Genomic DNA, 12,000 nt, shown 5'->3' on the forward strand with positions numbered 1-12,000 from the left:
ACCACCTAACAGTACTAGTAAGTAAGTAGCAATCAGTAGCACCAGTAACAAGCACTAATACTAATACCAATACCAATACCAATACCAATACTAATAGCAGCAGCACATTACTTTAGTTCAAGTATCTGTATACCCGACCCAAATCTAACATTCTAATAATACAAATTGAAAAAGTGCGATTTACCCGGGCATTCAAGAATCGAAGTTAGCGTCGTGTATGGATTCCGTTGACGGTTGCGGGGTCTTTGGCTGGAGCCCTGGGTAAGTTCTAAGTTCTAAGGCAGGTGCGACTCCGAGGTATATATAGACGGGGCTTCTTTGATGCATATGACAGCAGTGTGCTACTTTTAGAACATGGAAAATAGTAATAATATAGAGCAGCCCGCGTTCAAGTTCTGCTCAGGCTGAGTTTGGGTTTAGCTGACTGACTGCCAGATTACTAAATTACTAGAGCACTAAAATACTGGTTGGTCTAGTGATGCGCTGTAGAATATGTTGGGTATTGAGGTATGCGCCGCCTTCAACAATTTCAAGTTCAAGTTCAAGCAAGTACGAGTTCAAATTCTTTTTTTACTTTCTTTCCTTTCTTATCTTTCCAACGTTTGGGGATAACATGAGACACCATTTGGTCCACTCAAATACAGATACAGACACAGGCGCAGACGCAGACGCAGAGAGACCTGGAACCAGAACCGTCTGGGCAGCCAGTGGTAGCTGACCTACATCACTACTAGTATTATGAAAATGTTAATTCTGGGCTGGGTTTCTGGCGGTACGCTGGCATAGTACGCACGGTACGAATGGCGTTTTAATTTTAATTTTTAATTTTTAATTTTGTGTGGGTGCGTATTTCATTTGTTCGAGACTTCGAGACGCTCGTGATCAGAGGCTTACTGGCACTTTCTTTCTTTCTTTCTTATTACTTGATTACTTCCTTGCTCTGAAAATGCAGTTCTAATTTCATGGCCGGATATCACGCTATCACGTCTCTTCTGTACCTACTACCCTACTACCACTACTCCCACCACACGCCATACCATACCACGCAGAGCCCGCAGACACAGAGCCTGTACCTGTACTAGAGTTAAAAATGAATGCTGACTATTTTTATCCACACTGACACTCATCTATTATTATCAATTCTCATAGAACCTACCTAGACCTAGACCCCATGGCCATTGTCATTTACAATGTTACATACATACATACTTCAATACTTACTACATACAAACTAACTTCTTCCATGTTGTCTGTCCTGTCGCTGTTTGTATGGTTTATATGGTTCATGGAGTGTAATGGGGGTATCTCAGTAGTTGCGCGTGGGTTTTGTTATGCCAGCGTACGCCGTATGTACAGTACTATCTACTATCGGTACTTGAAATTGAAGTATTAACGTTGAAGCCGTCGTCGTCGTCGTCGTCGTCGGGGAGCAATGTGATTGTTCTCAGCTCTGCACTGCTCAGCTGTGGCGACGACGGGACGGTGGTGCCTTTACGACCCGTTCGAATTTGAAGGAATTTCATACCTGCATACTTATATTATAATTAGGGGTCATCGTGGTAATGGATATAATGGACGTGAGATGCACGAGGCCGATGCGCGATGTGCGAGGTGTAAATTCATATTCATATTCATATTATAATAATCATAATCCGCCGAGTCGTCGCTCAGAGCTTCAGACTGCAGGCTGAGGTAGAGGTAGGGGTAAGGGTACCTAACACTTTTCTTGTCTTGTCTTGTCTTGTCTTGATAGAGATAGAGATAGAGACAGGGGTAGTATGTGACTGTGCACTTACTTATCACAAGCGCCAGCACTGCAGTCCGTCCGAGTACCTGCATATAAATGAGCACCACAAAGGCACTAGCCCATTGATGGTCCCCCAAGGCCCAGTCCCACGCACGCGAGAAAACATTGTCCATGTCAGTGCGTTTGCGTTTGTGGTTTAGGCGCGCCATCCTGTAGGCTCTGCGTAAGGCCTAAGTGATAGCCGCCGTGAGCGTGGCCTGTATACTTGAACTTGTCTTAGACTTAGCCTTAGCCTTCGCGTGGGCGTGGGTGTGCGAGCGCGTTGCGGATGAAAGTTTGACAAGTAAACAGAGCTCAGAGGGAGACGGCCCGATGTACGGTACAGTATACGAGAGAGTAAACGACTTGCGAGTCGTGGACGGCACAGCTTGGCGTTGATGTTGAATCCGTTGAATCGCTGATGTGCATTGGCGATGATGATGTTAATGATGATGATGATGATAGACTTAATGCGCCCGGAGCGAATCTGCAACTGCATACTGCACGCACCGTTGGCGTTGCCTGCCAACTTTGAGACTAAATTACAGCACGCAAAGCAGGTCAACTCTCGAGCGAGCGGAGATGGCAGAAGAGACGTGGACGTGATAAATGGCGGTTGGCAAGAAGAGTGAAAGGCGAATTAGTTGCGGTATACTGGATTCTCCTGCCAGTGCAATGGTGGAGGTAGTATACCTATACCTATCTTTACACAGTGCGGCGGCGGGAGTGAAACGCCGAGTCGCTCGCAATAAGATTAAGACTCAGAGCCAGGGCAGGATTGAGGGAAGCTCGAGGCTCAAGGGTTAGCGCAGGCAAAAAGGATTTTTGCAGACGTTGAAATGAAATGAAATGAAGTGCCAAAGCTAAAAACGTGTTGTGAATGGAGGGAGAGCGTTGTTAAGGAATTGACGATAAGGAAATATTTGGGAGGAAGATTGATGGGATGTGGAGTTGACAGGAGAGATGTATCGGGGTGGATTGGGAAAGGACAGGCAGAGACCTTGACGAGATTTTCATTGATGATGTGATATTTAAGCTTTAAAGCGATTCACAGGGAAAAAGAAAAGGGAAAAGCAAAGAGGGGAGCCGAAAAAGGCTAGCTCGCTTCGGTCTTCGCTTCAATCCAACCTCTTATTATGACCCTGCCTTGGCTTCTCCTTCCTCTTTTTTTGGCCTTCCCTCTCCCGCCATATCCCTCCCCCCGCCATCCATGTCCTCCAGGATTCACAAAAAGTTTATACATACCCAGCCAAAGACCTACAAACTCACCCTCAACGCCGTTCTCTCCTTTCCTGTCCGTATCTCCTCCCCCTTTCCAGTGCCTGTCCTCACTTTCACTTCCAGTTCCGTATCTGCAATCCGCCCCCGGCTGTGGGCAAGGTCAGATCATGCAGCGGTGAGCACCGACCGTTCTCATCGCGTTGCGTTTGCTTATCGTTCCCAGTGACCCCCCTGCTACGGGTGCGCCTCGAAGATGTGTTGGACAGGAAACATCTGCCCCCGCTCGGTCAGTTTGATCTTTATCTCGCGTCTTCATATCCACTAAACGCTGCTCTCCAGGCCTCAAGGACTTTGAGGTAACGCTAAGCGATACATAGAATGAATGACGCACGAGTTAATAAAACACAATTACTAGGAATGGCTTCTTTTCGTCGAATTGAGCCCGGAAAATCTGTGCGTTCATTAACCCATCTCACCTTGCTTGGCCCATGTGCTCATCATCGCCAAAGCTACTTCATCCTCTGGCTGCGCGAGTACAAGCAGCGGTACAACCAATGGAAAGCCCAGTCCGCGTTCCAAAGCAGAAACGCGCCGACGGACGACTGGTCGCAGCAGCACTCCTCCCACCTCGCCATGTTCTACACCCGCGCCAAGCAGACCTTCCTCACCCCAGGCTCCGAATACGAGCTCAACCTCACCTCCAACCTCCTCGCCCCTTTCCACACCCCGAACCCCTCCTCCCCGCACCCGGACCCCGCCCTCTTCCTCGACGTCGAGCTCGAGACCTTCCGCACCCTCGAAGAGAGCCTCCGCCGCTTCGTCAACGCCCAGCTCAACAACGTCGGCAACAGCCGCGTCCTCTGCGGCATCATCGCAGGCATCGTCTTCTCCCTCGCAGGCGCCGTCCCGCCCCTCGTCGTCAACTTCACCCGCGGACACTCGCGCTGGTCGCGTCTCACCGCCGTCCCGGGCCTCTGGCTCGGTCTCACCATCGTCCTGGCCGCATTGCACGGTGTGTGTCTGGCGGTGTACATCTTTGGCGATCTCCGCCAGCTGCGCAAGTTTGAGCTCGCGCGCCCGCCGATCTCGAAGCCGAAGCCGCTGCCCGCGTTCAAACCCAACTCGTTCATCCCCGCCACGCGCCCGCTATCCTTTGCCGACCCCTCGACGCTGCCTATGCAGCAGCGGCCGGGGACAGGAACGACACCTGGCGTGGTCGTTCCGACGCCGATTACAGACATCCCGCACCCGATCGTGGGGACGCAGACGAGCAACATTGCTAGCGCGCAGGGCCACACGCGGTCGCGTGTGACGTCGACGACATCGACGCGCGTGAGCGAGGAGAGCGCGCGGACGGAGTCGACGGACGACCGGATCCACATCTCGCCCGCGTACTACGACGAGGAAGACGACGACGACAACGACGAGTGTCTGTACTACTCCGCGCCCGAGGAGAAGGGCGGTGCGTCCGCGACAACGGCGGGGGCGGCGGGTGCTGCCGCTATTACACCGGACAATGGTGGGTTGAAGGAGGGGGCGTTCAGCGCGACGGCTGCGTTTATCCGCCCGTTTGAGCCGATGACGGATGATGAGTATGAGTTGGACAGGTCGCTTGCGATGCCTGCGAAGCATCAGGTTATGACCTCGTTCAACTTTGACGCGCTCCCTAGCAGACCTTACTTTCCCGACTCTGACGACGACGACGACATCCATACCCACCCCCACACACGCAGCGCAACCAGCTCCAGCACCACCAACACAATCCCAACTCCAATACCATCACCATCATCACCCGCAGCAGCAGCACTACCCCCCTCACTCTCGCACTCCCGCCCGCCCCTCCCCCACATCAACACCTTCCTCCCACCCCAGCACACCCACATCGCAATTTCATGCCCCCCAGAACCAGCCGCATCCCCCAGCTTCATCGCGCGCATCCAGGAGCGGTGTAATATACCCAAGTGGCGCTTGCAGACGGGGTATTTGGAGCCGAGTTCGCCTGCTAGTGTGAGTAGTTCTAGTCGGTGGACTAGTAGAGGCGCAGGGAGGGGTATGGGGGCAGGGAGGGGGACGGGGACGGGGACAGGGGGAAGCCCGCTGCCGCACTCGAGCAGCCCTTTTTGGACGCAGACGCATCATAGAGCGAATGCGTATTCGACGTCGTCCATGTCCATGTCGATGTCTGCGTCCATGTCCATGTCGTTACCTTCTCCCTCCCCACTCGTGCCTAAATCCGAGTCTGACTTGGATCCCACCGACGAAAAACTAACACGCAAATCCAAATCCAAATCCAAAAGCAAAGAGAAAGGGAAAGGAAAATCCAGAGGCCCAGAAAAAGAATCCAAAGTACACCGCCGCTTCCGACTCATGAACGCCGTGCCGGCGTTCGCGGTCCCGCTGACGCGCGTGCTGAGCCCGGTTATTGTGCGTGGGCAGTGGGAGATTGTGGTGAGGTCGGCGGTGGTGGCGTTTGTGGTTGCGTGGGTGCTTGTGGGGAGTTTGTTGGCTGTGCCGCCGGTTGGTGGGGGGAGGGGTGGGACGTAGGGTGTGTGGGGGTGGAGGAAGAGGTTGAAGGTTTGAAATTTGAAGCTTTGAAGAGGAAGTGGTGGTGGTGGTTGAAGAGGAGGAGGAGGGAGGAGGAGGAGGAAAGAGCGAAGTTATGCTGATAATTGATTTGCGTTATACGTTATACGTTAACGTTTCACTATTAATTGGTGAAACGTACGCACGGTCGGCGTCGACCATCGTTCTTGGAATAGCGTCTCTTCAGGTCGCACGAAACACACCCCCGGCCCCCCGCTCTGTCAAGAAGTTCTAAAAATAGGATGGCTTTTCGTCCTTTGGCCTAACCGCCCGCCCGCCCGCCCGTCTGGCATAAGGGGTCTCTCTGGTCACCTCACCCTCACTTGCGACACTGTCTCTCTTTTCTTTGTTTTTCTTTCTATGCATGCATGCTTGTTTCTCTCATTTTCCAGTATTCACTTTTTTCATTTTTTTTGGCTTCTGACGTGCTCAATTTTTTCTCTTTCTTTCTCGGTCGCTGTATCAACAACATCAACAACAATCTGGTTCTGAATCTGAAGTTTGAATTTGAACTCTCACCACACTGCACTGTATCAATTTTCAATTTTTTTTCTCCTCCTTGTCCTCCTCCTTCCTCCTCCTCCTTCCTCCTCCTCCTCCGACGATGGCTCTTTTCTCTTATTTTATTCTCTTTATCGTTTCTTGGTCCTTGAATTTTTTTTTGTACTACATACACCCTCCTCTTTCTCTTTCTCCTCCTCCCTCCCTCTTACCACTCCTCATCATACCCCCGCCCGCCCCCACCACCACATCGTTATCGTTATCGTTATTCGTATGAACAACCTTTGACTCGACTCGACTCTGAAGACGACACCCATCCACCCCCATCCATCCACACACACATACACACACACAGAGAGAGACACAGACAGTCATACCCACACCACAACTCTACGAGTACGAACGCAATATGACCGTGCATACCCAGCCTCTGCCCCTGCCCGTGCGGCGTGTGGAGTGTCGTTTTATATCCTTGATATCCGTTTGCGTTTGCGTTTCCGTCTCGTCTCGTCTTCGCACTGCATGGTGCACCCCTATCTTTGTCCATAACCCCTATCTCTATCTCTATCCTCGACGATCCGACTATCCGACTGCCTGATTACCCGACTACCCACCTACCCCTACTGCACTACCCGACTGCACTACCCTTCTGCACTACCCGACTACCCAACTGCCTGACTGCACTACCGAACTGCACTACCCCTTTTGCACTTTTTCATATTCATATCTCATTTACCAGAACCAGAACCAGCACGCACTAGCACTAGCACGATACGCTTTATAGTACTCACTTATACTCACTCTCTCACCTCACTCTCTTCTCACTCACTCTTTCTTTTTTTCTTTCTTTGCTTCAACTTCTTCAATTTCCTGACACTCAGCACTCAATTCAACACTCAATTTCATCCACCTTTTCCTTTTCCTTCCAATCAAAAACTTTGACACTGCACACTGCACAGTTTTTCGCCGCTCATTTCTTTGTTTTAAAGACATACGTATTTTAACTGCTTATCGTTATTACCCTCTCTTTCTCTCTCTTTCTCATTCTCTCTTCCTCATCCTGCTTTCTTTCTCTTTTTTTCTCCTACTCCGAGTCATTTTCCTTTTCTTTTTTTGTATGCACATTGCAACTTGTACATATTGTCTTGTATGCAACGCGACTGCGCAACTTGGCAAATTTTGGACCTGGACCTGGACCTGGACTTGAGATCTGAACGATATTGATTGTGTATCATATCCTATGCTGCAGTACAGTGTCCAGCACGCTGCGTTAACACTCAACTTCATGACACTGCACATATGATTTTCGAGGTGTATTGCTATTTTGTCTGAGTACATGAAGACGATATAAACAGCGACCATGATCAATAGCGTTGACTCTGAGTAAGTAGAGTGGTATGCACAAGTTAGATAGATATTCACCTGCCTGTCTGTCTGAATTTTGAAAACCTTGTCGAACGCTCGCTGAATTCATGTGTAACGTGTTGTTGTTGCTGTACTAAATATTACCTTACTTACATCCGTTCTTTTTTTCATTTTAGATAGCATAGCTCATTAATTAAACTTCCATTTGTCATTGTATTTTTGTTGTTTTATCATAAAGATGGATAGAAACTGTCATTAGACTACCATGGGTTTATTATAACAATGATCATGATTCAAAGCATCTCGACAGTCCACCTGGCATGTAGTAGCTTTCACATCTTGTAAAGATACCTATTGATACATACATAATACTTTAATGTATAGTACTATAATACCTACTGCGTTTCAATTCAATTTATTTAACCAAGGTGGCAATTGTAATTATAAAGAGATTAGTACATTTACACAGTGCCAGTGGACAGTTGATATTTGATCCTGGCTCTCAGGACAGCACAAGTCTGTTTCATGAATTATGAATTATGATTTATGAATCGTGAATTGTGAATCGTGATCAAGGCCCATTCAACACATTGACGCCGTGACGTTCAGCGCTGAGCGCCGTAAGACCGACACCACACGCGTCCGAGCCAGGCTCGAATTCGAACCGAGTCCAAACGTTTGAACGGCTGATTGTCAAGAAGCCAAGTAGTCAAGGAATGCGATTGCACGGGTGTTTGAAGATGTAGACGTAGACGTAGATATTGACTAACCTGTAGCATGATCTACAGACTCGATGTGCGCATACCTGAGTTTCTCAAGAGATAAGCGTAGACTCGGCGGGATTGTCAACAACCTTTTTCAGAGACGAGTGACCAAGTTCAAAATCCTCCTATTCAAGAGCGCCGTAAACCACCTATCATCTACCCTACATAACAATAATCATATCAAATCAAAGCATCTGAATTCTGAATCCTAGCACCCACTACAAAGACACTCTCACCTAGGCGCCAACCACGCCGCACCGCGTTTGCACGCGACGACTCTGCCCGCCTTGATCGTCGTGCGCTCGAACGGCGGGTTAAGCACCGCGCTCTGTAGCGAGGCGCGTTTGTGAAGGATGACAAAGTCGGCGGTGTCCCCGATGGACGGCGTCAGATCGCGCGGAGTTGGGTTTAGGTAGGGGAGGTCGAGGCCCATCGCGCGTTTGGAGGTGAGTGTGACGGAGCGCTGGGAAGGGTAGTGTTAGTACGATGTTGGGTGGTAGGGTAGGGTATGGTAATAGTTAGAATTGGTCATTGAGGAAATGGGGATTAGGGAGGGGGTTTGCAGGATTGGAAAGCGGTGAAACAAATTGATCCTGCAAGGATGTGGCAAGTCCACGCCAGCCCTGTACTTGTCAATTACAACCCCACAGAGGCTAATATCCCATTACTCGTGCAAAACGAAAAGAAAAGGATGTATATGGCAAGATATATGCGACCTACCACCAAACTTCGAATAGCAGCGGGAGTAGCCGCCTGGAAGACGCCTACCCCAAACGTACACAAGGACAGCGGATCGAGCGAGCCCTGGGGCGTAAACGCGTTCTCGACGTTATTGACCGACATAGCAATCTCAATACCGTATTTCTCGTGCAGATACGGCACGCGCAGGGTGCCCCGCGGCGCGCCTAGGGGAGCGTCCCAGAAGGACCGCCCTTGCATGTACATATCGGACTGGGGCAGCCCCACAAACACGATGGGCAGGTCAGATATGGCGTCGATAAGCGCACGCCACTGCTCTGGCGAGAATAACTGCAAACGCGTCGCGTGCCCTATGGTGATGCGCGGACAAGGACGTTTGCTGGGAGAGGTGGTGTGACTAATTGGGGCGTCCGCTGCGTCCTCGGCGTCGATGCTCGACCTGGAACTGCTGACCATAGCCTGCTGCGAACCGTCCGGATCTCCGCGCGGTGTAGTCTGGTATCGCTTTTTGGCCTGTGCTATTACTTCATAAATGAGCGGTTCGGACTCTGGGTCGAGGTTATAGTCCAGGTGGAAGTCGACGTGATCAATGCCCCGCGCGTCCGCGATGTCAAAGATGAGCCCAACATTCATTTTGGCCTGCGCGATACTGGGCTCCACGTACGGCGCGGAGCCGACGACGCTAACACCATGGCGTAGAGACGCCTCCTCCAGAAGCTCGAAATTGCGACCTGGTTTCCGATGATCCACAGAACCCCCAGAATCGAAGAGCGGTTCCTGGGCAAATACTGCAAGTGGATTGCTATATCAGTCCGCAACCCCCCTCGACACGGAAGGGATGAAATGAGAACGAGGATTAAATCGCGCACTGGCTATCTGCACGTCACAATGCGCGCGGTACTCGCGCTGGAGCGTCAGCGCGGCTTCGAGGCAGGCGAATCCGACCGAGGTGTCTATTTCGACGTGTGCGCGTATGGCTGTTACGCCATGTTCGACGCTTTCCTCGATTATGCGTGCCCCGCGGGCATGCAGGTCTTCCAGCCGTTTAGGAAATTCCGATTTTGCAGCCTTTGTGACCTGCATGGCTTCCCGGAAATCGCTGCGCATGATTCAAATATGTAACGGTAGGAGTTAGTACCCATTGCTCAGTTTGAACAAAGAAACAAAAAAAAGATGCCCCAGGTGGAACCTTACCCGTCAACGAGGTCCCCACATTGGTCTAGAATGAAGCACTTGTCGAGATGAATGTGTGAGTGGCAGAACCTCGAGCTTTCGGGTAAATCGACATATTGCATTAACTGCTATGTAAAGGCTGGGCTCACGAGGGCAACACCAAGCCGCCTTGTGCATCCACCGCTGTGCAAGTAGATGGATCCCTAGACTCGGGTGTTCCAACTGCGTCATCATCGTCGTCGTTTGAGGATGATACTTTTACCACCCGGCCTGCGTGGATCTCTATCGCCCATGTCTTTGACGACTCTGCCTTGTCAGCAAACGGTAGTCGCGCGTTGGTGATGATAATATTGCCGTTTGAATCATTAGCAATGGATATGTTTGAAACCCCTGGCAAAAGTTGATCCATTCTCCGCAGTGGTCCTGATTGTGTGTGGTAAACCTACAAAACGCTGATTCATTATCAGAGGACCCTGTGGGGTTTCTGACGAGACTTCCCAACGATGGTACAGCGTGCGATCGCTCCGGACCGTTGCAAGAGAAAGGGGCCAGCGTGGGGGTTTCGCCACACTGGGCAATTTGCTGCAATTGGCGACGCCTCACACGCCGGACAAAAATGCTGACCAGTTAGCCTGGGTGTTGTCCTGACCAGTGACGTGACTAGTACCGTGACCGATTACATAGTGTCACAAATATGTTGTCACGCTAGTTCATTATTAGTAGGCTCGACAGTAAATGGCAAATTACTTGATTGTCTTGCGTTGGAACTCAGTGCGTAGTAAGAAGAAATACTAAACAATCAAGTAATATGTTATTTACTGTTGAGCCTACTAATAATGAATTAGCGTGACAATGTATGTGTGACACTATGTAGTTGGTCACGGTACTAGTCACGTCACTGGTCAGGACAACACCCAGGCTAACTGGTCAGCATTTTTGTCCGGCGTGTCATGTTCAAGGCCCTTCAACACATGTCCAAGTAGAGAAGTTATAGGTCCAGATAGCCGTCATATGGTCTTGCACAACGAGGCAAGTATTGATTTCTTCTCCGGTGCGGGCTGATTGATAAGATGAAATATGCGGTCAATAAGGATGAGAAGAAAACAGTTGTGTTGGGTTATTGAAGGTGGTGGTGGCGAGTGGGCATCAGTGGCCCTTTGATTACCGCGCGGTGCCGCGTGTCTGTTCTTCTGACCACAACCACAACCATCGGCCTTTACCTCAGGTTCAATAAAAAAGTTCATGCACCACCACGAAATCATCGCCAAAAGGAACAATGCGTACTCTTTGGAGAACCTCCACGCCCGTCTCCCCCCTGTCAAGGAACAGTCGCTTATTTAGGCACCCTCAAAGAACTAAAACACGAGGCAGAATGCACTAAATTCCTTCGATGGTTGGCATTGGCGTACGCATACGACACTGCAGCAGTGCTATTGGCAATAGATTCCAAGGCTTCACAGCCGAATACGGGAAATCTTTTGTTGGATGGAAGATTTCTTTTCGCTCATGGGCTGTCAGGCGAGGCGCTGAAGCTTGCCATGCTACTGCCACGACGTGGGCTTGTCCTACAACTTTCCTTTCTTGTGATCCATCTCGGCTCGGGGATTGGATTTACTTTGCTCCATTTCCTAGCAAGACTATTACCAATAAAACACGCGGCTCCGGAGGTTGAAGTTTTTGATATCGGAATGCATCGAGGTGAGTGTGATCTGTGTTAGTTCCATGGACATGATCTAGCCACGATGAGGGCACCCGTTTTCAACACAGGGTCATATCAGACAAATATAGCGGAATATCAGGTTCGCGGGAAGGGTAAGCGCGTGTGCTGGATGCATTATGGATACACAGGACGCAAAAAAATTCTGTATGCAGGGCGACAACGAGGTCGATAAGTAAATGTATCACTAA

The 12,000-nt window shown here is 50.1% G+C and overlaps 3 protein-coding genes across 3 annotated transcripts; 1 reads left to right on the top strand and 2 right to left on the bottom strand.

The window, feature by feature from the left end:
• Positions 1 to 1,358: 1,358 nt before the first annotated feature.
• Positions 1,359 to 1,956, bottom strand: JR316_0006893 (uncharacterized protein; the record flags this gene model as incomplete). The annotated part of the gene is made up of 3 exons (XM_047892638.1): positions 1,359 to 1,525; positions 1,578 to 1,745; positions 1,797 to 1,956. The coding sequence occupies 3 exons, from the start codon at positions 1,954 to 1,956 to the stop codon at positions 1,359 to 1,361; spliced, it is 495 nt and encodes a 164-aa protein (XP_047747920.1).
• Positions 1,957 to 2,996: 1,040 nt separating this feature from the next.
• On the top strand, positions 2,997 to 5,551 carry JR316_0006894 (uncharacterized protein; the record flags this gene model as incomplete). The annotated part of the gene is made up of 6 exons (XM_047892639.1): positions 2,997 to 3,080; positions 3,131 to 3,182; positions 3,231 to 3,293; positions 3,347 to 3,363; positions 3,423 to 3,460; positions 3,517 to 5,551. 6 exons carry the CDS (start codon positions 2,997 to 2,999, stop codon positions 5,549 to 5,551), a joined length of 2,289 nt encoding a protein of 762 aa, XP_047747921.1.
• Positions 5,552 to 8,452: 2,901 nt separating this feature from the next.
• Positions 8,453 to 10,501, bottom strand: JR316_0006895 (uncharacterized protein; the record flags this gene model as incomplete). The annotated part of the gene is made up of 4 exons (XM_047892640.1): positions 8,453 to 8,683; positions 8,941 to 9,707; positions 9,789 to 10,018; positions 10,242 to 10,501. The coding sequence occupies 4 exons, from the start codon at positions 10,499 to 10,501 to the stop codon at positions 8,453 to 8,455; spliced, it is 1,488 nt and encodes a 495-aa protein (XP_047747922.1).
• Between the last annotated feature and the right edge of the window lie 1,499 nt (positions 10,502 to 12,000).

Source organism: Psilocybe cubensis, chromosome 6 (assembly GCF_017499595.1).
Source record: "Psilocybe cubensis strain MGC-MH-2018 chromosome 6, whole genome shotgun sequence".
Classification (NCBI taxonomy): domain Eukaryota; kingdom Fungi; phylum Basidiomycota; class Agaricomycetes; order Agaricales; family Agrocybaceae; genus Psilocybe; species Psilocybe cubensis.